General features: G+C 32.5%; 1 protein-coding gene and 1 long non-coding RNA gene across 7 annotated transcripts; both read right to left on the reverse strand.

Annotated features, from left to right (window-relative positions):
* Positions 1-562: 562 nt before the first annotated feature.
* On the reverse strand, positions 563-16,301 carry LOC127860952 (uncharacterized). Of its 3 annotated transcripts, none has more exons than XM_052399278.1 (10): positions 16,179-16,301; positions 8,600-8,779; positions 7,956-8,059; positions 7,068-7,167; positions 6,782-6,916; positions 5,868-6,062; positions 5,232-5,336; positions 4,167-4,277; positions 3,918-3,999; positions 563-3,708 (listed from the first exon to the last, which is right to left on the reverse strand). In XM_052399278.1, the coding sequence occupies exons 1-10, from the start codon at positions 16,228-16,230 to the stop codon at positions 3,150-3,152; spliced, it is 1,623 nt and encodes a 540-aa protein (XP_052255238.1). In that variant the 5' UTR covers positions 16,231-16,301; the 3' UTR covers positions 563-3,149. The 3 variants fall into 3 exon arrangements, with proteins under 3 accessions (XP_052255238.1, XP_052255237.1, XP_052255239.1); XM_052399277.1 differs by lacking the exon at positions 16,179-16,301 and adding an exon at positions 13,597-13,702; XM_052399279.1 differs by lacking the exon at positions 16,179-16,301 and adding an exon at positions 10,736-10,849.
* Positions 16,302-19,144: 2,843 nt separating this feature from the next.
* On the reverse strand, positions 19,145-24,729 carry LOC127860328 (uncharacterized). 4 transcript variants are annotated; one of them, XR_008039706.1, is made up of 10 exons: positions 24,620-24,729; positions 24,170-24,303; positions 23,796-23,926; positions 23,081-23,203; positions 22,586-22,779; positions 22,149-22,196; positions 21,735-21,836; positions 21,240-21,395; positions 21,022-21,103; positions 19,145-20,685 (listed from the first exon to the last, which is right to left on the reverse strand). It is a non-coding gene; the product is annotated as an uncharacterized LOC127860328 (long non-coding RNA). The 4 variants fall into 4 exon arrangements; XR_008039707.1 differs by lacking the exon at positions 22,149-22,196 and having other exon boundaries at positions 21,725-21,836; XR_008039703.1 differs by lacking the exon at positions 22,149-22,196 and having other exon boundaries at positions 19,146-20,685.
* Between the last annotated feature and the right edge of the window lie 2,938 nt (positions 24,730-27,667).

A 27,667-nucleotide genomic window follows, 5' to 3' on the forward strand; every position in this document is an offset into this window, starting at 1 on the left:
GTAAATCTTTATAACATTACTTGTTCAATATTGATTGGACAATAACCATCGATCACCATAGATCCCTCGTTAATAATATTGTTCGCTGAGCAATAGTGTTTGTTGTTGTTAAATCGGTCGTTTCGCTTATTTTATTGTTTAAAATACTTTCTCTACTACACAGTTTTTTTTAACTGTTATGTTGCATTTGTGACCTTAAGTCACCGCACGGGGCATTGTTTCATGCAAATTTTTGCCCTTAAACGTATTGCTTCTTTTTGTTAACCCTGCTCAATCAGCCTTCTAAAATAGTAGTTTATTTTATGAACGTTATTACATACCTAAGATTACTCTTGTTAAACTAATTGGGTATCTCTCCTATACAATACAAGCTACTTGATAGGAATTAGGCATCTACCAGTGTGAAATATGTGTTCAAGTTAAAGCGGACAGCTGCTGTTTGTTTTGTATCGTCTATATTAATATGACAACTCATGAATTGTGTTTGTCGTACAAAGTCTGCATTCATTCATTATATGCACTCACATTTTAACGCTTTTACATCATATTGAGATAATTACTATTAACACTGAGTGGTCCTTTATTCGGGAACGGTACACAACTGCACAAACATAGGCCATGTGATATATGACAAGCTTGTACACAAACACACTGTAATACAAATGGATTTAAAATTTGTAAAATACAAAGTTATGATAATTATATACATGGAAACATATAATAATAACTTCGACAAGAAAACAGTCTCTACAACTACTAGTACAATACAGATCAAAACTCAGATGACAAAGGCACTTGAATTTTCAAAGTTAAACTACAAAATGTTTATAATCTAGGTACTTTATTCAATAAATTATCTTTAAAAATTGTACCGTCGTTTAAAGGGATCTTTTCACGCTTTGGTAAATTGACAAAATTGAAAAAAGTTGTTTCAGATTCGCAAATTTTCGTTTTAGTTATGATATTTGTGAGGAAACAGTACTACTGAACATTTACCATGGTCTAATATAGCCATTATATGCATCTTTTAACGATTTTAAAACCTAAAAATTATAAAGCGTTGCAACGCGAAACGATTGAATAATTTGGAGAGTTCTGTTTTTGTCGTTAAATTTTGTGAAACTACGAAGATTGCTTATATAAGGTATAAAATACGTCAAGTAAGTGTACTCAGCGGAATAGCTCAGTAGGCTAAAGCGTTTTTACTTCAGGACTCTGGCAGGACTCCAGGGGTCACTGGTTCGAAACCTGGTCCGGGCAATGTTCTTTTCCTGTTTTTAATTTTATTCTTGATTTTTTACTGGAGCTTTTACGATCCAATGTTTACATTTATCGATATAAAGCATTTAATGAATAAGTTAAAAAATGCCAAAATCTGTGAAAAGGCACCTTTAAGACAAACCAGTCATGCAGTGGTTAACGAGTCCCATGACTTTCTTCCTTACTATTAAGTGAGAATCGCATGCATTACAAAAATCAATTTATAAATGTGCAATCAATAAATAATTGTCATTAACTATAAGCGGTTCATGAGAAATTAACAGTGAATGCTAAACTGATCATTTTAATCTAGCTCGACTGAAATTATAAGGTTTGAACGTTTCACATAGGATTGGTGCAATCAATAAACAATTGTCATTAACTATAAGCGGTTCATGAGAGATTAACAGTGAATGCTAAACTGATCATTTTAATCTAGCTCGACTGAAATTATAAGGTTTGAACGTTTCACATAGGATTGGTGCCAAGTTTTATTATGTTATCCAAATGGCATATGACCTAATCATCGATTCATCCACTCCACCTGTTAAACCATCTGGAAGCATGCAAACGTTGCATTAGTTTGTTTTACGCGAGATGTTGTGTTCATGTCATACGCGTGGTGTATCTTTGTAGACATCTTATGAACAAATAGTTTATTGCATTCCGGTGTGTGTTTAATTGTTAAATGTATTAGATATTGACGAAGTCAATTGCATTCAAACAGCAATTCGATGATGACTATGAAGACAACTTAAAATACGTTATTGCCATGAACTTTTGTCGGCATACGGTTTATATTAGCTCTTTTATGAAGAAAGTAGGTTATAAGAGCCTGAATAATATGCATATTGATGTAATTTGCATTTTGCATATTCATAACATTATTTTATATTTCATTTTTAAACAATGTTCACGAAAATATATGAGTTTGAGTTAATTAACTACTCGAGTGCGATTTATGTTAAAGTAAATTGACGACTACATTTAATACTGACATTACACACCCGCTTAAAGTAAGCTATTTGAATGTTTATTTTAAAATGATCATAAAATGATGATACGACCTTACACTGAAAACCAAAACATTCCATTTTATATGTATGTGTGCAATATGCCATATGTCGTTTCGTACGTAATAGTGTTTACCTTAACCATGTTGGGGCGTTTATATTGGTATGAAAATGCTGTTAATTGGTTTTAGTAATCAATATAGTAGTTGTAATCGTATATTGGTATATAAACTAAGTCTTGGCTACTAAGGTTTATATTTACATCAAGTTCTACAATTACGAACCAAGTAAATAGTGTTTTAATTTAAAAAACAACAACACAAGAACTGTGATTGTGAAACACAATGCCCCCTACTGCGCTTTGAAGCCGCACGGCAGCCAGTGTAGATTTTTTTTTTTAATGTTTAGGTCACAGTGACTTTGACCTTTGACCACGTGACCACAAAACATGTTAGATTGTAGATCTCAATGAGATGCATGCATATGTGAAGTTTAAAGAACATAGACCCAAGAGTTTTCATTTTATGAGCAAGGCTAAAGTTTTGGGACAGACAGACAGACAGACAGACAGACGGACAGACGGACAGACATACAGACAGGCCAAAAACAATATGCATAAACAAATAGTGTTTTAACTTTGACAGAACTCATGATGTGTATATTAAATGATGAGTTTTTGTTACGATAGTGACAGGAAAGCCACAGGCTTTGCTTCATATACGCCATGTTATACTGCTGGTTCTCTGTCGTTAGCGTGGATGCCATAATTGATTGTCATGATGAGTTAATGGTCGAATACTGTTAACATTCGGGTAAATGTGTATAGTCATTAGTATCACTCGAAACTTTCTTTAGTCAAGCACTGTTGATAACATACTATTCGTTTGTGTTTTCACCCATCCTTTTCGTCGTTTTGTTCTGAGTTGCGATAATTGGGTGTCTGATGTGATCATAATCGCATTCGTCAACGTGCGCCATTTTTGCTTGTATAGACATTACAATTGGTGTGATGTTGTAATCATTGTCAGGTTCCTGAGCCATATTTTGACTGATTCCATGCATGTTCCTACCCGCGTGATTAGTGTACATGGGTAGGGCATTCCCCAGTTTAATATACACATTACTTGGAGTCATGGTCGTTCTTAAAGCTTCACTGGTATTAGTTGTGTAGTCGTAGTTATCATCTTCAACACGTGCGTATGGTTCGTCGATCTCATTTATAGAATTGTAATTATCGTCATTTTCAGTACTTATTGAAGTAAGGTTAATGCTGTTATCTGCATCTGATATTGTGCATTTCTCAAGTACGAAATAGTTATGGTTGTCTATACCGTCAGCAACTTTGCCAGTGGTCGGATTAACACAAAACACATCAGTAGAGCCGTTTGGAATATTTTGGGCATTATAATGTTTCTTCCAACAGTTTAGATTGCCTCTGAAATACAATCGTGTTAAAATATTTTTAAACGTCTAAACGTCTATAAACGTCTAATTGTCAAACAGATTCACTGCTCACTACAGGTGTTGTACAATATCGTTTTTGAAGCTTATAACGCATGAATGTCACGAACGATAATCGTAGGATGAATAAACGAAATTGAATATGCGTATATAATACTCAATGCAGAAATCAAATCACCGTACCTCCTTTTAATTGCAATAATAATCACGGCTCCACCTACTGTGAATAGAACCGCAACTGACACACCGACACCAACACCAACACCTGAGTAATATGTTGAGTTAATTCAATGCTAATTAAGCTTTTAATACTTGTATTATAAACACGGCGTGTTACGCTTCAAAGATATGTTTTATCAAATCGAAATTTCAAAAGTAATGTTGGCAATTGTAATTGTGGCATTAGCAGCAAAACTTGGAAACAAAACTTACTATTCGGATCAACGTTGGTCGAACTTTGATCCTCAACATGGTTGGCGTAGGTGCTGTGCGTTGAATATTGTGTCTGAAATATCGTTGTCGTAGAAAGTGGTGTAGCATTCGCTGTAAAAGGTTATATAACGTGATGACATGTCACAACATATAGTCCCAATTGACACAGTATAAACGTAGACAAGTTAAATATCAATGTTGCCATGATATATCTTTAATGTTAATTAAAATATAAAACTGTATTACCCGGTAATGTACCAAACTGTTATGTTATGAACACAATCACTGTAACCCATTTACGATTGTTGACAGCATATCAATCACGCATGATTTTGATTTTCTTTAAAATAATGAACAGCATCGAAATTTAGAAACAAACAAGTGCATTTTTTTCTCTTGACTTTTTTATGAACTAACCGAGTCTACTAAGAAGAATTATACTTTTAATATTTATTTTATTCCATCACAAAAATCATTTATTCCACCGTGATAGTCAATATTATCTGAATTCGAAAATATGGGCAAAATAAACAACGAACTCATATTTCTGAAATGATTATTGTGACATCTAGTTTACAGAAAGTAAAACTGTTACTTTATGAAAATATATTGTCACTGTAATGATTCGCGTTTCGTCAGTAATCTGTTTTGTATTTTCGCTGAATTTTCAAATACGGTGTCATGTATGTTATATTGTATTTATATCTGTATAATTATATTATTTATATTTTATGTGAAATGTACATTCTTAAGTACATTTGATGTTTTGCGTTTGACTTGTATTAACGTGTACACGAAACTCTCATTAACGCATAGTCCACTCAATGGTAATGACTGTCATTAAGTGTATCAGTAACGTACGTACAGTTAGTTTTCAATACTTTAGTCTTAACATGTATAATCAACACATATATATATATATGAATGTATCGCATTTGGCTGAACATACATGTTTCACTTAGTCATCGATGTTGTGCGTTGGTTTTGTGTGTTCAATGTGTCTGTTCTTATATGATCACTAACAGCTGTTGTAAACAAAAAATTCAAATGCTTACAAATAGTTACCTTTGAAACATATACTTTGTTTAACTCCGAAGAATGACAGATAGATTGTTTGATCAGTATCGTTTATCCATGCATATCCCTCCTCTGGGGTCGATGTAACATTGTCTACAAAACATTATACACATATTTCCTCAGCATTAATTCCAAAGAAAAAAAACTATAGCCCCCACGTATTGGAGTTTTCTTTTTAACTCTTTACAGATGCCGTGCTGATTTAGAAGATTTATGCTTCTCAATTAGTGTTGATTCAAAGACACAATTTTACACACAGTTAATAAGTGTAAACACTGTTAGGTTGAAATAATCTAAATTAAATGTATTTACTTGTACCTTCCACAACCTTAACGCGCAGTCTTCTTTGTTCAACAACACAATATGCACGCATATAGTGTATGATATCGTAACACATTGCGATATGATATCGTAACACTTTGCGATATGATATCGTAACACTTTGCGATATGATTGGTTATATTAAATAGATGACAATGTAGTTAACGATTTACACCATGGACACATAAAACATAGCGTACGTTGTTAAAGCAGAATTGTTTTGTTATTCATTAAACAAATTTTGACATAACTGAAATAAAACATTTACAATCTCGGTTTTATAAATATTAACTATGTACACACCTTTTGTCGATCGTCTCACTAATGTGTGCGCTCTTATTACTCCTGTCCAGTACGGCTGACTTTGAACGTTTCCAAATCCACCAATAATTATGCTGTGTTGTGACGCTGGGTACATGTTATATTCCAAACAATGAGCTATGCCAGTTCGCCACGTGTTTTCTGATTGGTCAATAACTTTCGCCTTTGCTGTTAAATCTATCGAAACAATATCAATAGTACGTATGTTACCAAGAAACTTGTTTTTGTATAGATCATTCATTACATTAAAAAAGTAAATCTTTGTTTTCGAACGCTGTATATATCGTTAGTTTTTATCAATGAAATATATGTAACACCTTACTTTTATGTATTTTAGTGAGAGTTTTGGTAAACTAAGTATTCATTTAATTGAATACAACTGGCTTCACGTAAGTATAGGGCAAAACATATGGATATTAAACTTCTTTTTAAGATGTTATCTTGAACATGTGTAGCTTATGTTGTATCATACCGCTACATTGAGATCTGCCTGATATAACGCTATCTGACATATTTGTTTACATCATTTCAAAAGGAAGTTGTTATATCAGTCGATGATAGAAGTAGGACTCAACTATAAAGTCCCATTTCAGCTCAAGTGCTCATGACACTATTATTAACACATCAACCTTAAACAACTTCATTTCCGCGAAAAGTGCAGCGTTTTAGCGATTTATTTACTTATTTCTTGAAAAATTAGGATCAAGAGGCATGACAAACAAGACAACAGGTAACAGCCTGATCGTGCAATAACCTTTAGTTTAAACCTATTTAATTTTTCTCGATTACATCCGAATCATAAGGCTTATTGAAACGCTTCCAAGTCCGTTTCTTGAGACTAAGTGTCCATGAGGGAAATATTAAGAACGACCCCACCCCTATTTTGAGCTATGTACCTGTATAGGTTTTGTTGCTGCACATGACCTTCCTAACAGAGCCTTCACATAGACTCCAATGAAATGTCGGATGGTTGTATGTCAGACAATCAACCGCCGATAGGTTCCTTCTGACGAGTCTATCATAGGCGGTGGCTTAAAATAATACAACTATTTGGTATCATGGCTTCTTCTTGAGGTTGGCTTAAAATAATTTCACTTTCATGGTTTCATATTCAACATTAATACACAAAATCAATAAATAATTTAATATTGAAACAGGTGCTATTTAGCAACTCTATCTTACCAGTTGTTTTAGTGTAAATTGACCAACAGTCGCTGCAAATATTCCCGAAGCATTGCTGCAGCAGTATAGCCACTGATTGGCTTGCACATCGACACTCAAACTGTTGATATGAATACAAAACACATTTTCTGGGTTAAATGCTTTACCTGTAGCAAGTGCACATACGTATGTCCGTAACTGATACTATCTTTAATTTTATCACATGCAGGGGAAGAGAATGACCGTTGAAATAACTGAAGACGAAATTACCACACAAGTTGTTTCACCGGGTTAGAAATCGAGCCACAATCATCGGACTTGAAGTTCATTAATTGATATAGAATTTTACGATGTTGACGAGACCTGCAGGCAATATTCTTTGTTTCCAACTTTTGTAATTATTAATTCAAATAATACAGTTGCTATTTATATAGTATTTAGGTTTAAGTTAATGTAAATAAAATTCTGATATACTGCGTAATTGTTTTATAACTGGTTTGATTCTAGTATGTATATCGATATTTTAATTCTTTTATTTCAAGTTTAATGTCCCTGTAATAGAAATGGTTATTTGTTTAAAACACGATTGTTGTGAATTTATTTTTTATTTTAAAGTTTTCGCAATAATGTTTTCATAAATATTTCGATGCACAATTATTCAAGAAATGTCAACGAAAGTAAGCATAGACAGCATCACCGACAAAAACGATTTCATTCATGGAGACTAATGTATATTGTTATTATGTTATGCGTTGTATGCTAAAGGCTGAATATAATTATTATTTGTCATTTAAATCATTTAAAGTTTGCAATTTGTCAAATTATATAAGTGTTTTGGCAATTTATTAAAATAAAATAAAAGATATAATATGTTAATGATTGTAATTTTGATTGATGAACTTTACTGACCTGAACGCTGGATTTTATTCCAAACATTCCACCACCACACACGTTATGGCAGTAACCAATGCTCTGCACTGTAAAAATGTGGCTACTCGACAACTTCGCACAACCTGCAGCACAGTCAGCAAATACAAGTACAAAAAAAACTATGCATTGTATTATTCTTTCCAAATTTGCATTAATATTGTATAACTTAATAATTGCCTTGAGTGTTACTATTTATTATTATCCAATAATAGACCAAAGTACCATAACTTTTTTATTAATGTATTAATAAAGTGTATCATGTGTTTTATGTCTGTCTGATTATTAAATAATTTTCTAAGTAACAGTTTTTTGAACAACTTTGTTTATATCTCATGTAGCCCATATTAATTGCCAACATTGTTCATAGTATAACTTCTATAATAGTTAGTATTATATAACATTAAATGCTGACCTCAGTGCAACGCCGTATTTTTATAACTGATATGTTAAGTAAATTTGGTATGTAAACAGATGAAATACATTCTATAAATTTACAAAACACATACATATATATATATATACATACATACATATGTACATGTTTATTTAGTTATTTATTTATTTATGTATTTATTTATTAATTTATTTATACAGAAACAAGAAAATAAACTAACACAGTTTACCTAAGAACAAAAAAGGAACCTTTGTGGAAATATAGCCGACCCATGCTTCAGGATTTCTTGGCAGCAGGTTAATCGATTCTCTGAGTTCAAAGTGGCCATTCTTAAATTCAAGCTCCGGTTCTGCCATTGAACATTGTACATTATACCAGCTGGTTGATGTCTTGCTTAAAAAGTATTCACCTGAAATCAAATCACAATATTCCGCTAGTTAATTAACGTTATTGCTCTGTTCAGACACTATCTTTGTGGAAACAAAAAGAAATACTTTCGGTTACTCAAATATATCGGTCACCATGGTTTTCATACTTAATGTCTAAACGTTTTGCAGACTTTTGTCTCTGACAGTGGTACTCCAGAATTGGTCCTAACATAAGTCAATGGATTGTAAAAGCTTAGCTTTTTTGGGTGTCCATGTATTACAAAAAATCCCGGATATCGGTTCCTGCAGACCTTCATCCTGCTGTTTCAATCCTATATTTTTACACAAGCGAGGATAGCTTCCTACTATATAATGGTTGTTAACTATAATTTTACGTTATTTGTAACACATATCTGCAATAAAATACAAGCATACATAATACTTGCGACCTATGGTACATTTACATAACTGAGAAAAACAATCTAGGCTTTTGATTTTTCTAGCTTCTTTCAGTCTGAAGTGCTGCTGGTATGATGTAAACAGCTTCACTTGTAAATACGATGTCGAATGTATAGGCATATACAAACTAAGAACAGTGTAGACATTGGTAGGTGTTACTATACTGTATAGGAACATGAACATAATATAAGTAATAGTTCAAAACCTGCAACAGAATTGTTGCCTTAATCGATCACAATGTGTAATATGCTCAGGAACGAGATATAAGTAGTATAGTTTTAAACTAAGGAAGTTGCGATAAGACAAGAAGCTGCAAGGGGACGGAGCATCGGTAGCAGAATAACGTCTGGTCATAAGATGGAGTAATGTCAAATGTATGACGAGCTCCGATGAATGACTGAACTTTTTTTGTTGAGAACCCTGGTATAGGTTCTTCATTTTTACACGCTCTGACGTTATTTACACATATATTGGGTCCTATATAATTGCCGCCCGAACATAATTATTTGTTATATCAAAACAAAACTTAACACAAACTCCCCTTCTATCTAATATTGATCCTTCCGAACAGTTATGCATTTCTGATTTCAACGGTGACTATAATTATATTCTTTTGATTCAAAACAACGACAAATATCACTTACACGAAAATGAATCCAGTTTCTTATCTTAAAAATACTAATATAATGAAAACAATAATAATAATCCAAATTGTTTTGCAGATCACAACAAACCAACACTATTTGCACAACACAAAGTTGTCAATAAATTGTGTTTTTATATTAAACTCACCTATAAAGATGTTTATAATGTATATGGTTTGGAAATGTGTGCATATCTGTCGGTAGAAAATAATGTCGAAACTGTTTTTAAAAAAGCCAAAAAGCACGAATTAATCTACTGGCAACATTGATTTTTTTTAAATGAGACGCAAATACCGATAAACGAAAGCAAGTTGTAAGGTCTTATATGATTTTCTTTATTTCAACTTCAATCGCCCATTTTATTGATTAACGCCGAAAATATTTCCGTAGAAGAAGCTGCTCACATACGGAAAGCTCTGGACATGCCGGCATTCATAGACACCACGCGCATAAGCAGCGAAATATAAAAACGTAAACAAACAGAGATATTGACAACCCAGAATAATGGAAATTAAAATATGTCAAGTCAATTTATTTGTAATCCTCATCTTTTGAAATTGAGTAAATAAACAAAATGCGTTACTGTTACATTTTCACCAACTTTAAACTGACATCAATATTTAAGTTACACTAAATTGTCAAGCGGACATGCTCAATTATTAATTAATACACAAAAAGGTATTGCATAACTAAAATTTGACCAGGGTATTGGATACTTAAATGATAATGTTCGTAGTTACATGTTTTTACCTTCTTTTGTATAAACGTAACTAATGTCCCTAGTCATTTCATAACCAATTATGTTTTCTAAATAACGAATTAAGTATGTGTACAAAACAAATTAAAGATTGACTAATCACACCAAATATTGTGTTTGAACTCACAAATACCTACCTTTTACCGTGATAAGAAATGCAAAAACTCCAACACTGTTCAATAAATGCATATCGTTGTCAGTTTTAATACACGCATACAATCCAAATCAGGATGCAATTGTGTTAACTCTCTCTCTATATATATCGGTTTGATTGACAAATGCGGAAGATAAATCCCCTTATCGGGATATATTTAATACCTCAATGAATGCATAAATCGCGCTATTACATCGAATATCTCAAACGCACGATAAGGTATTACTATTTCTTTATAATGTTCGTGTAAACAATTAAATTGTTTGTGAATTAGATTCATATTAGTCTAAAATTAAAAGAAGTTGCAATATTTAATTCTATAAGACTATTTTAGTTTAATTTTTTAAAATTGATTTCATGTGTTTTACTTATAAAACTACTTCATATGCACATTTCTTCGCCTCTTTCCGTCGGTTGGCCGTTTCATGGTTGGATGGTTGTGAACCATTTCTTTTCCGCAGGATATCTCGAGAACACTTAGAGCTAGCATCATACAATTGCTTATTTGAGAGTAAATGAAGATGCCTATCGATTTGTATGTCAGAAGGCAAAGAGTCATGGTCAAAGAGGCTTGTTACAGTATGAAGGTTAAAAACGTTTTTTTTTAAAGCCATAAATATATATAAAAACAGCCCTTCAAAATGTATTTGCGATATTATCTTATTAGCAGCAATGAACTGCTTTAACATGTCATTCTCTTTGACAGGATTCCACCAAAAACACGTTAATGACAGTTTATTAAACCATATTTTGATTTTCGTTGCTAGATGATTACTACTGAAAGAGATTGACTTCGTGAATGTTTGGAGAGAATGCATTCGGCGAAAACATTACAGTTTGTAAAATTATCTTTCGTTTACGTTCTCAATACGTTTGCTGCATTTTAGACCCGTATCAGTGTACAATTCTAGGTGGTAATGACAATTAATTCGCACTTACAACTTTTTCTGGGCGTTTTATTATGCGTATACTTATATGAACACATTTGTTTTGGTTCTATATAAAACAACGCGCAAAACTTAGTACATTAAGATATTTCAACAATTAGGTTTGTGTTGCTCAACAAATAAACTGTACAAATGACCACAAAAACAAACACATTCACTTTTAAATCGCAGTTTCGTAGACAAAAGGATGTTATTTATTTTCCTTGTTTTTCTTTATTAATATATTCTGCAAAGAATTAAATGACACTCTGACAGTATTAATGTTTAATATTTTAGTTCTTAAACTAATAGTATGTAAACTACATAATTCAGATTTCTACTGTTGCAGAAAATACGCATGCCTACGATGTAGGCAAAGACTACAATTTGTACTTATCTTGATGCACTTTTTTCTGTAAAAATTGTGTCACTGCTGTAAGTTGATTGAGTGCTTATCCAAATGTGATCATGAACGTTTATATAATTAATGGAGATTCACACACACGTCTTGAATACAAAATCATTAGATATATACTATTATATTTCTTTAACGAACTCTAGCTCTTACAATTAATTTTACCGTTTTTCAAACTCTTCTTCTGGTAACATTAACACTAAAATTAAAGTTGTTCCATGCTGATTGTATCAACAAAGCATCCCGTTCGATAAGGAACCTTAACAGTATTTCAGAAATATCCAATTACTCTTGGATGAATTATTAAAGCGGAAAGTCATGGAAATATGCATATATTCCATCGGTAATAAAGCTTTTTCAGTGGTCATTCCATGTCGTTAGAAATATCCCTTATATGAAAGCCAATAAGTTGTGTATGTTGTTTCTTTTATTCAATTAAAACACCTATAAAATCACATAACTCAGAGAAATATATTTTTACTGGAAAAGTATGGTCGTATCCACGGCTATCGTTGTAACGAGGCTTCGTAGATATTCCTGACTATATATCATATACAGACAAAATAGTTGAACGTTCGCACTGACGAACTTACGGACCGAGAGACAAAGCGGCGAGTATTTGGTCTCACGAGATTTGTCTGAGGAATGTGACATACAGTATTGCTATTTATAGATATAATGTAGATTAATAATTGCTTAATCTTTACAATAGTATTATACGCCATGATAGTGTTTAAGTGGCTTTCCAAAAACAAAATAGCTTAGATTTAACTTTTGAGATATGAGCAAACCAATATCAGATTATTAAACAGCAAAACATATAGTGTATCCGCGTTAGTTTACACTTGAACGTCACTTGAGGAGTTTATTGATTTACTGTACAAAACGATATACACAAGTTTACTTATTATAAACTGTTTATACATTGTTCGAAGTCGTCGGGCTTGGATTATGGTTCGTTTCAACTAAACGTGTTATCTTAAATGCAATATATTGGTTTAAAACCAACGAAAACGGTACGTATACGCCAATTAAACACGACCGACATACACATACTGAAAGTAGATTTCCTTTTCAGATGCAGGCTACTGTTTTTGCCTGGGGATTTCCCAATGAAACAATACATAAACGGGATAGTATCTGCTATACATTATATATATTCAGTTATTGTCCTAGTAAATACATTTTCTTGTGTGATACACACGTATTAATTTGTTTCGTCCACGTGTCTACAATAGTCCTGTGTGTGACCTAGGGATTACACAAACAATGTTTACACAGGTAAAAATGTAAACAAGACACACATGGGATGGTCATTATAATACATTATACATATATTCATGTGTTGCCCAAGTAAATACATTTGCTATGGTGATAAACACTTACTAAATTTATTTTTGTCCACGTGTCTACAATATCGTTTAATGATGCTCTACTTATAAATGTTGACACAAAAGAGCGTGTGACCTTTTCATGAGTATGAATAGCAAAGTACATATTTACCCTTTACTGTAACCGTAGCCAGCATTAACACTAACATAATTTTGTAAAACTGCATTATTTTCCGATCTGCACAGTCTTGAAGATTCATAGTGACTGAATGCGGCAGTTAACTCGGTCGATACTGCGCAGTTGCACGGCCATGTAGGCGTGTATCTTTGTATTTTTTACTTGACGAAGATCTATTCACTCAGTATTATAACTATTAGTTTAAAATGTAGTATAAACGTGTTTAGGTGTAACACTTATGTTTGCGGATAAGTGAGGCCGATTCAGTTCGCTTTATTTGTGTATGCAGACATTAAACTTTTATCAAAATGGACTATTTATAATATATCATTTTTAAAATATTTTAAAAGAAATGTCTTCCTTGAAGTATATGTATTAAAATAATATTTAAACTGGTTTAAACACCGATGCTTTGCATACACATTTAAATAGGAGTGACATACCACTTGTAATCAGGTTTTATGTGTTGTACTGTTACGAGAATATAAATTCAAAGCTCCCCATGAAAATTCTTAACTTAAGTTTTATAAACATATAATATTTTACTTGTTTAAGACATTTAAATTTAAAACTGACTGACATGTTTTATTTTATTAAGGAGTTATATTGAGTTAACCATAAGTAGCTTTGTATATACAATCCCTGGTGAAAGCTCAATGGTTTCATCTGTATAAATTATATCAAGCGTAATGTTTTTTGTTTTATTTTAACGTAATTAAATATCAATATGTGTCTCAATCAAACATATTAGCAGTTTAATAAAAAGAGACCTACACACTTCTACTATCAATGTGCCAAAACTAGTATTTATATACAGGTACAAATAATGCATTAGGAAGAAATAACAAATACATACACGTTAAGTATCCACTATAAATTGTGTATGCATTCATTGACTTAATATTTTTCTCATCGAAACATAATAAATCCCGCACTTCGGTTCCTGCGGATATTTGTTCATTTAATATGTTTAAAACAGGCGGAGATTGCTTCATACTGTATGTTGGTTAAACTAATTTTTGAAGTTATTTATCAAAACATGTATGCAATACAATAGAAACATGCATACTACGTTGATACAATATGCTTAACATTAAGACTCCAAAGTACATTTGATATAATTGAATAAAAACTCGATGCTTATGATATGTCTATCTTCGGTCTCTTGTTAGTGCTTCTGGTATGGCGTAAAATGTTGAACGTTGAATAAAATATATAATGTATAGAAATATCAAAGCAAAGAGCAGTTTAGACAAAAGTATGTATTACTTTACAGTATAGGTACAAAAGGATGTAAGTAATAATACAAAACCTGCAACATAATATTGTATATAGCGAATATTTAGACAGTCAGTTTTTTTCATTAATAGGTAAACATGAGATATAAGTGGTAGAGTTTTAAATTTAGGTTGTTGTGATAAGACACGAATCAGTTACAGTGCGGGGCAAAGCTAGCAGAATAAGGTATGGTCATGAGATTATGTAATGTTAAATATATGTCTCAGATAAAAGATTGATCTTTTGCTACTTCATTTTGACACCAGATGCATAGGTCTCGCATTTGTTTACATGCTCTGACGTTATGTTTACAGAACAGATATTGGTTGCTATATTTTTCCGCCCGGACATAAATATTGGTTTTTTGCTAACAATACCTCACCAAAACTTCCCTTCTATTCAATATTGATATTTCAGAATAATCATGTACTTTCTTAGTTAAATGGTGACCGCGGCCATTTTTTTTTGGAAAACAACGACGAATATCACCTGACCCAATGCGAGTCCAGTTTTTTATCTTCAATGTATTAATATGAAAAATGATATTATGAAAAAGTGCTGTTTTAATAAAACTAAATATATAAATGTTGAGTTATAATTTCATCATTGTTTCCATAATCCACAAAGTACAAATAAATCTCCACTGGGAATATTGAAAGTTATTGTAATAATGCGACACAAACACCTTTTTACGAAAGAAAGTTTTAAAGTTTAATATTGATTTCTTTAATCGCCCACTTATCTCCGGAAATATTTCCGTAGACGTAGACGCTCACAAACGGAAAGCTCTAAACAATCCGGCATTCATCGACAGCAATCGGATAACCAGCGAAATGTACACATGTAAACCAATAGACATATTGGCATGCCAGATTAATGGGTATTTACACACTCTTAACTTGTATAGTACTTCAAATGTTTCATCTTATTAAATTTGCTACATTTATCTTTTGAAAATGCGTTAATTTGCAAAATGATGTTTAATTGTTACATATTCACAAACTTTAAACTGACTTCACTATTTAGTAAACTATAAGTTGTCAAGTGGGCATGTTACAATATTAATAAATACACACAATGCGTGTTTAATATTTAATATTTTATCAGGGTATTGGAAACCCCGATGTTGTTGTTCGTAGTTACAAGTATTTACATACTTTCGAATAAACGTAACAAATGTCACCAGGTATTTCATATCCAAGTGTGTGTTCTAAATCACGAATTTATTATTTTTACGAAACAAATTAAAGATTAACTAATCACATACAATTGTGTATAATAAACTTAAAAATACCTACCTTTTACTATAATAGCACATGCAAAAACTCCCACACTGTTCAACAAATGCATATCGTTGTCAGCTTTATTATACTCATACAATCCAAATCAAGATGCAATGGTTGTTAACTGTTTATACATGGGTTCAATGTCAAATGCGGAAGATAAATCCCCTTGGCGGGTTTTATTTGCAATACCTAAATGAATGCATAAATCATGCTTTTAAAACGAATAGCGCACACGCACCCAGTGTAGGGCATACATTTGTCTCTATTATGTTCGTGTAAAATTAAAATCATTGTCTGTAAATTAGTTTCATATTAATCTAACATTAAGAGAAGTTATATCATTTAATTAATGCTTCATATTGCAATATTTAATACTATAAACTTATTTTAGTTTCATTTGTTAGACTGATAGTATGTGTTTAATTTATAAAACTACTTTATATGCACAAATCTTTTCATCTTTCCGTCGGTCGGTAGTTTGATGGTTGATAACTATTTCGTTTCCGCGCGATATCTCGAGAACACTTAAAGCTAGCATCATCTAATTGGTTATTTGAGTGTTAATACAGATAACTATCGATTGTTATGTCAGGGATACAGAGTGAATGTCAAAGGGGCTTGTTATATTATGAAGGTAAAATAGTTTTTGTAAAAGCCATTACTTACCATGAACACAGCCCGTCAGAAGACGTTTAATTATAATAAATGATGTAAACATTTGGCACTGAAATAAATATGTGTTTGCGAGATAATGTTATTAGCAGCAATGAAATGCTTAAAAATGTAATCTTCTTTGACAGAATTCCAACAAAAACCAGTAACAGTCCGTAACTATATTTTGATTCCCGTTGGTAGGGTATTAATTACTGACAAGGATATACTATATGGTTGGGGGAATGAGTTCGGCGCATACATGGTTTACAAGTATTCATTGTTTTGTTTTAATTGTATTAATATGTTTGTGGCATTTTAGACCCGTATCATTTTATATTTCTTGTTGGTAACGTCTTAACGTCTGGCAGCATTGTTTGCACTTACATGTGTTTCTGGGCGTTTTATCTAGCATAAACTTATATTAACACATTTGATTTGGTTCTATATGAAACAATCCGCGAAGCTTTGTCAATCAAGATATTTGAACAATAAGATATGTGTAAATCAACCAATAAACTTTACAAAGTACCTCGGATACAAGCATATTCAGTTTGACTCTCAGTTTCGAAGAGAGAATGGTGTTAATTACTTTCTCTGTTCATCTGATACCTTCACAGTATGACTTATAAAAGATAACAGTCGTATATTAATAGCATTTTCTTTATGTGTATTACACCGTTGGTAAATTCGTAGACATTGCATCACGAATGTTTTGCTATTTAGTCAAGTTTTTTATCGTAAGGTTAAATAGTACATTAATTAGTTGTTTTTTTACAAGAATCTTAAACAAGGATGTATACATATTAAAGTCATGTGATGTTAACCACAAGCAGTTCTTTATCTAGATTAAGCCTGTTTTTGTTCCTTGCGGAAGATACGTTTTTGTAATTTTAATAAATAATTGAATCTCTGGGCAATTTAATGAATATATGAGTAATTATTTTAAGCGATGGGCACTACACAATCGTTTTTCAATGTAGGAAAATATCTGTGTTTGCTTGTTCAATACTCAAGCAATACACATCAGTTGATATCTGGTGTAATAACAACAAAAGTTTATCCTTAAGTGATTTAAACTGACAATACTTTCTCAGTAATCGAAATGTCGTTAACATGTTACCGCAAATAATGTTATAAACGTCAATATTTATAGTGCGCTTTTCGGCTGGCTCGTCAACCGCGCGGAAGGAAGTCATTTTAAATCCCGCTACATTTTGACAAGTAAGACAAAAGTCTGCTAGTGTGTGCTGTTGCTTCAGTGCTTTCTATTAATAGTATATGTCGCAACGGCTTAATAAATATGGTGCGAGTCTTGCGATCTGCGGCCCCGAATTCGATCCCACTATTAGCGCACTCGGGATCTCTCTAAATACAAAACTGGTACGTGTCCTAAAACAGCGGACTCGAGATTGACATTGTTTACCAAAGTCATCAAATTTATTTGAGCAAGTATAGATAAGTTTCAATCAGCGTATAGACGTAAGGGGAGACACAGTGTATTGGTATTCATTTCAAACAAACAGGTAATTATGTTTAGACGTACATTCCTTGGATCATACTCTGTATGTCTGCTGTATTGTTATTAACTCTTACTTTCTGTACAACTCAATTTGTATTTATAAACAAAACAATTTACACAGTTCAGATGAGTCATATGTAGAAATTTAACACTACAAACGAAATACTATATTGTATTGTTAACTTTTCTACCAATGCTTATCTACGTTAGCCGCAAAAGACACATTACTCAAAATTGTATTTCCTAAACTTTATTGGTAGGTTAGATACTTAAACACCGGTATCGGTGTATACTCTAACTACTTCGATTTGAAATACCGTGTTAAAGTATCTCGTTGTTAAGCGCATTCTTGCCATAACGTTTCACTTATATGTATCCACATTAGTGAAACTGCCTTGTAGTTAACTGTGTATTTTCCCTAGATAAATATTTTTAAACATAATATTCAAATACTTTTTTTAATTATTTCATAAGTTATTTATCGCTCACAAAACTGCAATCAGTAGATGGTGTATGGTTGAATACCCTTGAGGGAGTTCATTGCTAAAGACATAACAAACATGGGTGCAATGTTTAAAATAAAGGCATCTGTTTTGTAATGTCGATGTAGAGATTGGAAGACGTAAATACATGTGGCGAAAAATGTTTTTCGTGTTTCGTTAGGTCATGCTCGTTTATTCAGATGTCAGTGACTAAACATCATGATATCGTGAGAGAAAGTATGTTGCCCTTCAACTGTATAATAACAGATAAAACATAAAAAGGGCAAACGTTTTTTACAAGACTGTATTGATAGTATTATACATATTGTTTATTTACATTCAAACATATTTACAAGCATTGACAATCTAACGACTTTTAAATCAATGAAGATCAACTGATATAAATGAAATTACAGCTGTTTTTACTTTTGCATATAATATGCATCACACGCATGAAAAACAATTCCTACCAACCAAAAATTTCGTCCATAAATTTAAATCCATCTTATATAAACATAGTAAACTGCTCCATCAGGAGCCCTAATCATAGCAGTTGATCCCTTAATTATAGCAAAGGGCCAATTGTTAAACAGTTTGACAATACAAACGTACCAGACATGGCACATACACATATACAAAACAAAACAACTATCAAAAATGCTCGGTAATGAAACATGCAAATCAATGCGTTTTAAACCTATTTTTAACAAGCGTTTAACCTTACACTTTGCATTACTTTACTGATTAAAATGTCAATGAAAATAAATTATATTTTAAGTATATCATGTTTTAATACCAATAAATAAAATGCGTTTCAATGTTAGTGAAGTTGAACTACTCGAAGGTTGTTTGCAAACTAGAACTATAATATTGTAAAAGTTTAATTATAACTTATTAACTGAAATTAATTTAAACACAGATCGAACACATCTCATCATCGATTTAAAAGCTTCAGACATCAACCGAATATAAAGTTTAATATTCCATGTTCCATGATGCCGCCGAGGTTAATTGCGTTTTTGTTTTAAGAACACGCATGTTTTGTGTTACCTGTTTTTTAATTCATTCATAGCATATTAATGTAAAATACAATAACATGAAATGCACAATTTCACAGTACGAGGATTACACACTGATATTAAAAATGGGCGAATTAAGGACTAATAACCTATACTGCCCGTACATCGTTGAACCCCCTGTAATGTATTCAAGCGGTGGCATCTTTACTTTCTTCATTGGTAGGACCAGGTAGATTGGACATGTAATTGTATTTACCTTCGTCATCGTTTGCTGATGCAGATCCAGCTCTGACAGTCATTGCAGAGTCAGTCATGTCGTAGACGTAGCTTGTTGCTGCGATATGAATACGCCCCTTACCTTCAACATGGTCGTAATCGTCATTTACGCTTGCTTGTGTTGCATTTTGTTTGACGCTTATTGAAGCCGTGTCATAGTGATTGCTTGTTGGTGGGTCATGCACCTGACAATGACCCGTTACATGGTTATAATCACCATGGCGTTCGAAATGCAGCTTGTCATATACCTTGTCCGGATCCCTCTCAGTTTGTACTACATTAGTCGTTGTGTAATCGTAATCATTGGTGTCGCCCCTGACGTTTCCACGCGGTTCTAATACATCATGTATAGTATGGTAAATGACTGCATCTACAGTGTCTACATTTGGATCATTTGCTGTACTTTTATGGTCGAGATGTTCGTTCTCTAAGAGGCTTAGTTTCTATTTACGTGAAAGTTATTGTCGAGCACAGCTTTTTCGACAGTTACTTGACAGTTTGCTTTGTAATCACTGTAAGCACTCATCGTCACAGGGCTTTTGTTGTTCGTTAATTGAAGATGTCGTTTTCTGAAAATATAACTTGTAAATGTTATTAGCATGCACATGCTATTAAAGACTTATAAAATAGACTGTATGTTAGATAATGTTTTCAAATTTAAACAAACATTGTTATTCCATTATAAACGTTATTTATTTTTAAATTGTGTGGGTTATTAGATACATCAAGGAATATGTCCTTGATTCAACTGCTTTCTTTATTTATGACACGATCCATTTATATGTTTCTGAGACACATTTCAAAATAAGATGAAATTGTGTTTCTTTACTATGAAGCATTAAATCTCAATTTGGACTTCACTTTTTACATACTCATTGAACAAAACACGTGTATTCTGTACGCACCTTTGTCTGACAACAATGACGACAACAACAACGACGCCCAGGACTGTCACAGTTCCAATACCTATTACTATGGCCAACAACTCTGAGGATGAATAAATAAAAGTGCCTTCAATCGAAGTAAGTCTTCATTAAATTCATTTTTTAAAATAGTAAATTGTATATTTCTGGCTTATCAAAATGAACTACAAAATCTTTAAATAAAAACCTGTTTGACCTACCTATAAATCGGACTGTTGTCTCTTTGGCATCTTTTATGATAACTTGACTTTCTGTTGATTGGGTGACGTCTCTCATGGTCGTTGGACCTTCAGTAAAATGTGTGGCACAAACAATAGTCGTATGGCCTTTACCTGATGTTTTATCATCTCTTGGGCCTTCGAATAAATTTGATAAATATGATATGTGTGTTGAGTAAATCGTATTAATATTTTATACAGCAATTCTTTAATTAAAGTTACTTGAAGTTAACTTCTTGCATGGTATATATTAATACATATACAAATAAAACTAGTGTTTATTTATTAATATAATATTATAATAACTAATCTATCTGAACATGGACCAATACATCATATATGCACCATGATATAAAATTATACCCACTCCAATTAAACCCTGTTACCCACATTTTATAACAAACCACAAACAATGTGATTTATTTTAATAAAACATGCAACAACTAGCTATTATTTCAGACGCTTACACAATTTTACCTGATGCGCATAAAGCTACTTTTGTTCCACTGATTGTGAATTCCAACTTTCCTGTATTTTTAACTAAATATCCGTATGTTACATCACTAATGTAGGTGCTTTCTAAAACAAAATCATGAAATAATAGAATGCTCAAATGGTGTGTTATATTTCTTTACAACTGTACGTGCAATGAAGATATAGTATAACATTCTCAAAGAAAAGCGGTGCATACGATACTGTAATGTGATATTATATTACAATATGATAATATGATAATATTTTAATCATTATTTTGGGTTACGTTACATGAACTTTCATTCGTTTGTAACAAATATACGCAAATTAGAGACATTTGCTTAACAATTACACCAAGACCGTGACTAGAGCCCTTCTTTTTATCAAACAATTATTTACATCTAATTGGGTACATACGATTTAAATGTGCACATGTAAGCATATTGTTGTTGTTGCTTTTTCGATCTGAAACCACCACATTAATATGATCGGGTAAAGTTAGATGACATATATGATAGTTTTGTTAATCGTTTCAATTTAATAGTGTTATTATTTTCATTATAACGAACATTAAAACACGTTCAATTAAGATCGTATTATATACAAAGGAATGTACTCGTTTATGTTGCAGAATGATAAATAATGACTTATGTCGTTGGAACAAAGGTTATATTGTGATCATTTAAGACAGTTTGCTCGTCTTTGATACATACTTAAGTTAAATTATACAAATACATATTTGTATACATCTTTAATTGTGTTGATCGTGCGGTTCCAGTTCGTCTGTACTGTTATTTGAGTTCTTTATATAGATTGTATGTTCCTAATAAATACTTTAAATACTAGACACATACCAATCCAGTCCGCTCTGAGTATTGTACTTGCTCTGACTATTCGCGTCCAGTAGAACTCTTGTGGCAGGTCACAAATGTAGTATTTGTTATACTTTCAACGGTCGCTGGATTCCTTTTCATGTCAAAGCATACCATATTGCCCTGTATCCATGTGTATGTCGTATCGTCTATGAATATAGTGGTTTCAGATGGATCTGATCAAACGAATACAAATAAGTTGTTTAAAATATGCGCATACTAAATACTGGGACACTTGTTTCAAAATATATTTTGTATTGTTACTAAAACACTAATCAACGCGCTAGTTTTGTCAAATGTAGAGCTGTGTTTTATTTTCAAATTAACCTATTTTGGAAAAAAGTCAGTTGTAGGGTTGGTCAGTAAAGATTTACTGTTTTTACGTGTTAAGCTACATATTAAGGTTGTATAATTTACATGCGATTGTCATATAATTCACTATTTTGCTGCTGTAGATTTCCATCTTTGTGTTTTTACCTGAACTTGTTCTACACATTGTTTTGATAGGGTTTGATCTGTGACAGGCTTGCCACTGGAATCCATAGTTGTAGTATGTAAGACAGTAACCTGTGTGTTCCCAATTATTTTGATTTAACTTATCTGTGTAAAGAAATATGTGTTCATGTTTAACGCTATATGCATATTGAAAAAATATCAACTACACATTTAAGCCAAGCAAATATTTTTAATGAAATATTTTATAACAAATAGTAAGTTTGTATGTGAAACGTGTAATCTCTTGACATACAAGTGTATCGACACCGGATAATTATAAACAATACATTTGCTATATGTATTATGTCTTTTTCTTTCAAATTGCATACCATTTGTTCATTACGGAACCATGTACTTTAAGAAAAAGTAAACTTTACTTACACTGGATTCGAGAAAATATGGCATCGCAATCGGTACGATGTGAATCTAAATTTAGTTTTACGGATCATTTTAATTTCCTGCAACGATATTTATTCATACGACACACGAACGCTAACTCCGATCCTAATAAAAAGACGAATGCTTCGGTTATTGTAGGAAAATATGTACGAAATATGTACGAAATATCTTCGTCACAATCGGCTCGGGGCGCTAATTTGTCTTTGCTGCATTGTATGAAATTCGTCCTTAACGTATAATTTATGTGTGTGTTGATGTTTTGTTTTAGTTAAAACGTGTACATACATTAAACACTTACTGACGGATTTAATATATCTTGCTTGATGTTCGCCTTTATTCCGAATAGTCTTGTCTGACAAAGACTTTGACAATAATCGATACTTTTTACGCTGTATCTTTGCTCCTTCTGAATCTGAACAACCGTGCAACCTACAAAGCCACAAAAAAAAAACAAAAAAAAAACAGAACAAAGACATTTTCCTCATTTAACAAAATTGCTGTGTACATTGCTCATGCTTTACCACCACACTTAATTATAAACATTGTTCATTGTAAACATATATAAGTCAAACCTTTTAATAAAATATTCAACTCAAGTTTACCAAATGGAATAGCCCTATAATACAATACAAATCATTAAAATGAAAATAAAATGAAATAGCCTATCCAAACGTCTGAGGTCGGTAGTTTTCCAACGGTTTCGTCAACTTCAATGACGAAGTTATTATAAGAAAGTATTGGCTTTGCCTTAGTACAATTTGCGTTACGCCTTTCGGTTGAGTATCCACTTATGTTGTATATCTCAGCTGCAACGAAAAAAAAAACTTTAATAAATCAACTATTGGTAAATATAACATAAGGGCTAACTAACACCAAAACAGTGATGTAAATGTATACATTCCAGTTAATTTATTTATAAAACCTACGGTTCTTTTTTGTTTTAACAATTAAAACAAATACATTGTACAGCAAATGTATATTACAACTTTGAAAAAATATTGTCCGTGTTTTTGAGACTGGCAAATAATTTTCTTTTCACATAAATTCTATTTTTTAGCCGCTTAAAATTTTATAAATATTGAGTTATGCGACCCAATGAACGATGGAACTATCCGTACTTACCGTGTGTTGACTTATACAACACTATAAACACTCCTTATATTCCTAACCAGCACATATTGCCACCGTCACATTGGTCTGAAATGAAGTAAAGTTGCATTTGATCATGTACCACTTCATTTATTTTGGCCAAGTGTTTCCGTTATTGACAATACTCGCCCACTTAAGACCATCATACCATTACACCATCATTTAAATATGAATCTCCGACGCAAGTAGAAGTTATTGCATGCTTAATATGACTTACAACAACATTCAATGTTTAAGATATTGCCAGTATGTATGCTTTCAGTGAAATGCGTTAAAATTATTGTTTGTGTGTCTGCGTTAAAATAATTGATATACTTAACAATAAATGTGAGAGTCAACGCACATTGAATTGGAACTCATTGCCATATGTTCCGGTATCACAATATCAAACAATCTTTAGTTTAATAGGAAGTTAAATCCCTAACACCCACTAGAAACAATCATGGTTACAAGTATTACCAACATGCCAAAAGCAATTGAGTGTAGATATATGAATTATCACCATAAGAATATATTTCTGGCAAAACCCTGTGAAATATAAACGTTAAACAGTCTGTACACCATACATGTTTAACAGTTTGTAAAACATATATTATTACCAGTTTTTGAAAATCATAAACATATACGTATCACACTCTGTTCAACCTTCAAGTCCAACAGTCTGTCAACATATACGCACAACCGTCTGTTCAATATGTACGCATAACAGTTTGTGCAACATATATGTAAACACTCGATTTACTAAACTGTTATCATTGTATACATTACAAGTCTGTGAAATAAATAAGCTTAATAATCTATGCAACGTTTACGTTCGTCACTCTGTGCGACAGGCGATCAACGGAACTAGAACATAAACGATGAAAATACCATCTAAGCATATTGCAACAATTGTAGATACAGTGGAAACCCTCTAAACCGGATCCTCTCTGTATGCGATGTACCTTTCAATCAATAGAAGTGATAATACTGATTATAATTATTGACAACAAACATAAGGTTCTCAAGTGTGTTTTGTTTTTGTGGTAGGAAGCCGTGCTAAATTTAAATAAGCTAAATGTTATTTAATTTTGATTTGTTTATTCTAATTGCTAATTGAGTGTCATATAAAATGGTGATTTGCGGAGTTCTTAAAGCAGTTGCATTTAACTTGTGTGTGTTTTACCACATACATATTTCCCTCTTCACCGGAATCCTCTCTTAACCGGAGTTCCCTCTCGGTCCCGGGATTGTCCAGTTTAGAGGGGTTCCACTGTAGTAAATATTTACAAATGTGTCTATATATATACCGGAAATTAAAAGTGAATAGTGTTTCCGCCTGATAATCTGACTATTCCGGGCGCGATCCCTACTAAGCGAGCTTTCTATAAAACTTCAAAACATACTCGATTTAAGTATTCTTTTATTTCCTCCCTTGAGAGTGTACGCTGTGTGGACCTTTTGATGTATAAAAAGTAGGTCTGGGCCGGGATGAGTTTTTGCTGTGTTTTGTTTCTTACATAGATATGTACTGAATACATTGAAACGGCTTTCGACTTGTATTGATTATCCCGCGTGTAGGTTTTATTTGCTTATTGCTTTATTCCGAGTTCATTTCTTAGAGCATATATATGTAGCAGAACTTGTGTAACAACAGTACAAGCTTCAAGAAGTTCAATAGGCTGTCTCTTGATATGTGTTAAGAAGTGAAGATCCGCTCACATCCTTTAAGGAATGTCATTCATTCGGTTGATGTCACGTCGAAAGATGTGTGCATACATGTTACGTCATATGACAACATATGCATACCAACAAGTAGAACGATTCCTATTCCCAAGATTGTTTTCTTTGTCATATGACGATTGTTGTGCCGTAGGCGTAAAAAAGCCTGGATCACGCTTCGTTAAAAATGATTTTTCGATGAAGACACGCTTTCTATGTCGTGAGAATATAGACGATCTTAATGATTTAATTTTTAACATAAACAAAACAGAATGTTGGGCGTAAATGCAAATGCTTGTGTTTATAGTCTGATTACTATACTAGACTGATATTAAATCGACTTTGACATTTGCCCCCCCCCCCGATCACTGGGATATAAGTCGTCCTTTAACATTCGGCGCAGATTGCAGACATGGCACATTGGCTTTTTTCCCCGACAGGTACCCATTTATACTCCTGAGTGGGCGTATAAACAAAAACGTGTGTGTCTTACATTTGTATCAAGTGCATCGCAATTGGTTTGGTATCAAGGGCGAATGTTCCGTTTTAGTAGCACCGTTGGGTATTTTTGTCACGTCTGAAACGTCTCATGCGGACACGATATATTAGAAAAGGGTAACGTAAAGGCTACGAAAAAGAAACTGCGATGTAAATAATAAATGCGTTTAAACCAGTACAACTATACTACAGATTTTTAAACGTGAACGTGCTTGGTTTTTAAATGCGCTTAACATCTGAAATATGTTAAAATTATTATAATTCTTCAATTGCATCTTTTATGATTAGGAACCAATTTTACTGCAAAGTCATTCACACGGAAATAGCTATTAACATGATATTTTATAAACAGGTATGTTCCTTTGCGATTATTGTAATGTGTAGGTATATTCAATGCAGTCACAGTTTCGTGTACACATAGCATTACTGTTGCGTCGCGTGCACATCTCTGCAAACACCGCACTTAAATTACTGATTCTTTGAAAAGGTTTGGAAATATTAAAAGTTCTTTTTTTAGATTTTAATACAGCATTCGTGTTTTCTCAAAGTGTATTTCAGAAAAGCTTGATTGAAAATGGTTTGATAAAATAAATATCATTTCAATACTTCTTATTTCTTTTAAGACCGGGCCTTTTCAATTTTAACCGACGTGTAAAGGTTATTCTTTTGTTAGTGTTAAAATGTATTTGCAACATATTTCAGAAACAATTTACTTATTGTTGTAAAACTCGTAAAGACGTTTTCATTGTAGTTTGTTCCCATTATTCATGTTCATATGTCCATGCCATATTACACATACACATATTTAAATGTGCATTACAA

Source organism: Dreissena polymorpha, chromosome 15 (genome assembly GCF_020536995.1).
Source record: "Dreissena polymorpha isolate Duluth1 chromosome 15, UMN_Dpol_1.0, whole genome shotgun sequence".
Lineage (NCBI taxonomy): Eukaryota > Metazoa > Mollusca > Bivalvia > Myida > Dreissenidae > Dreissena > Dreissena polymorpha.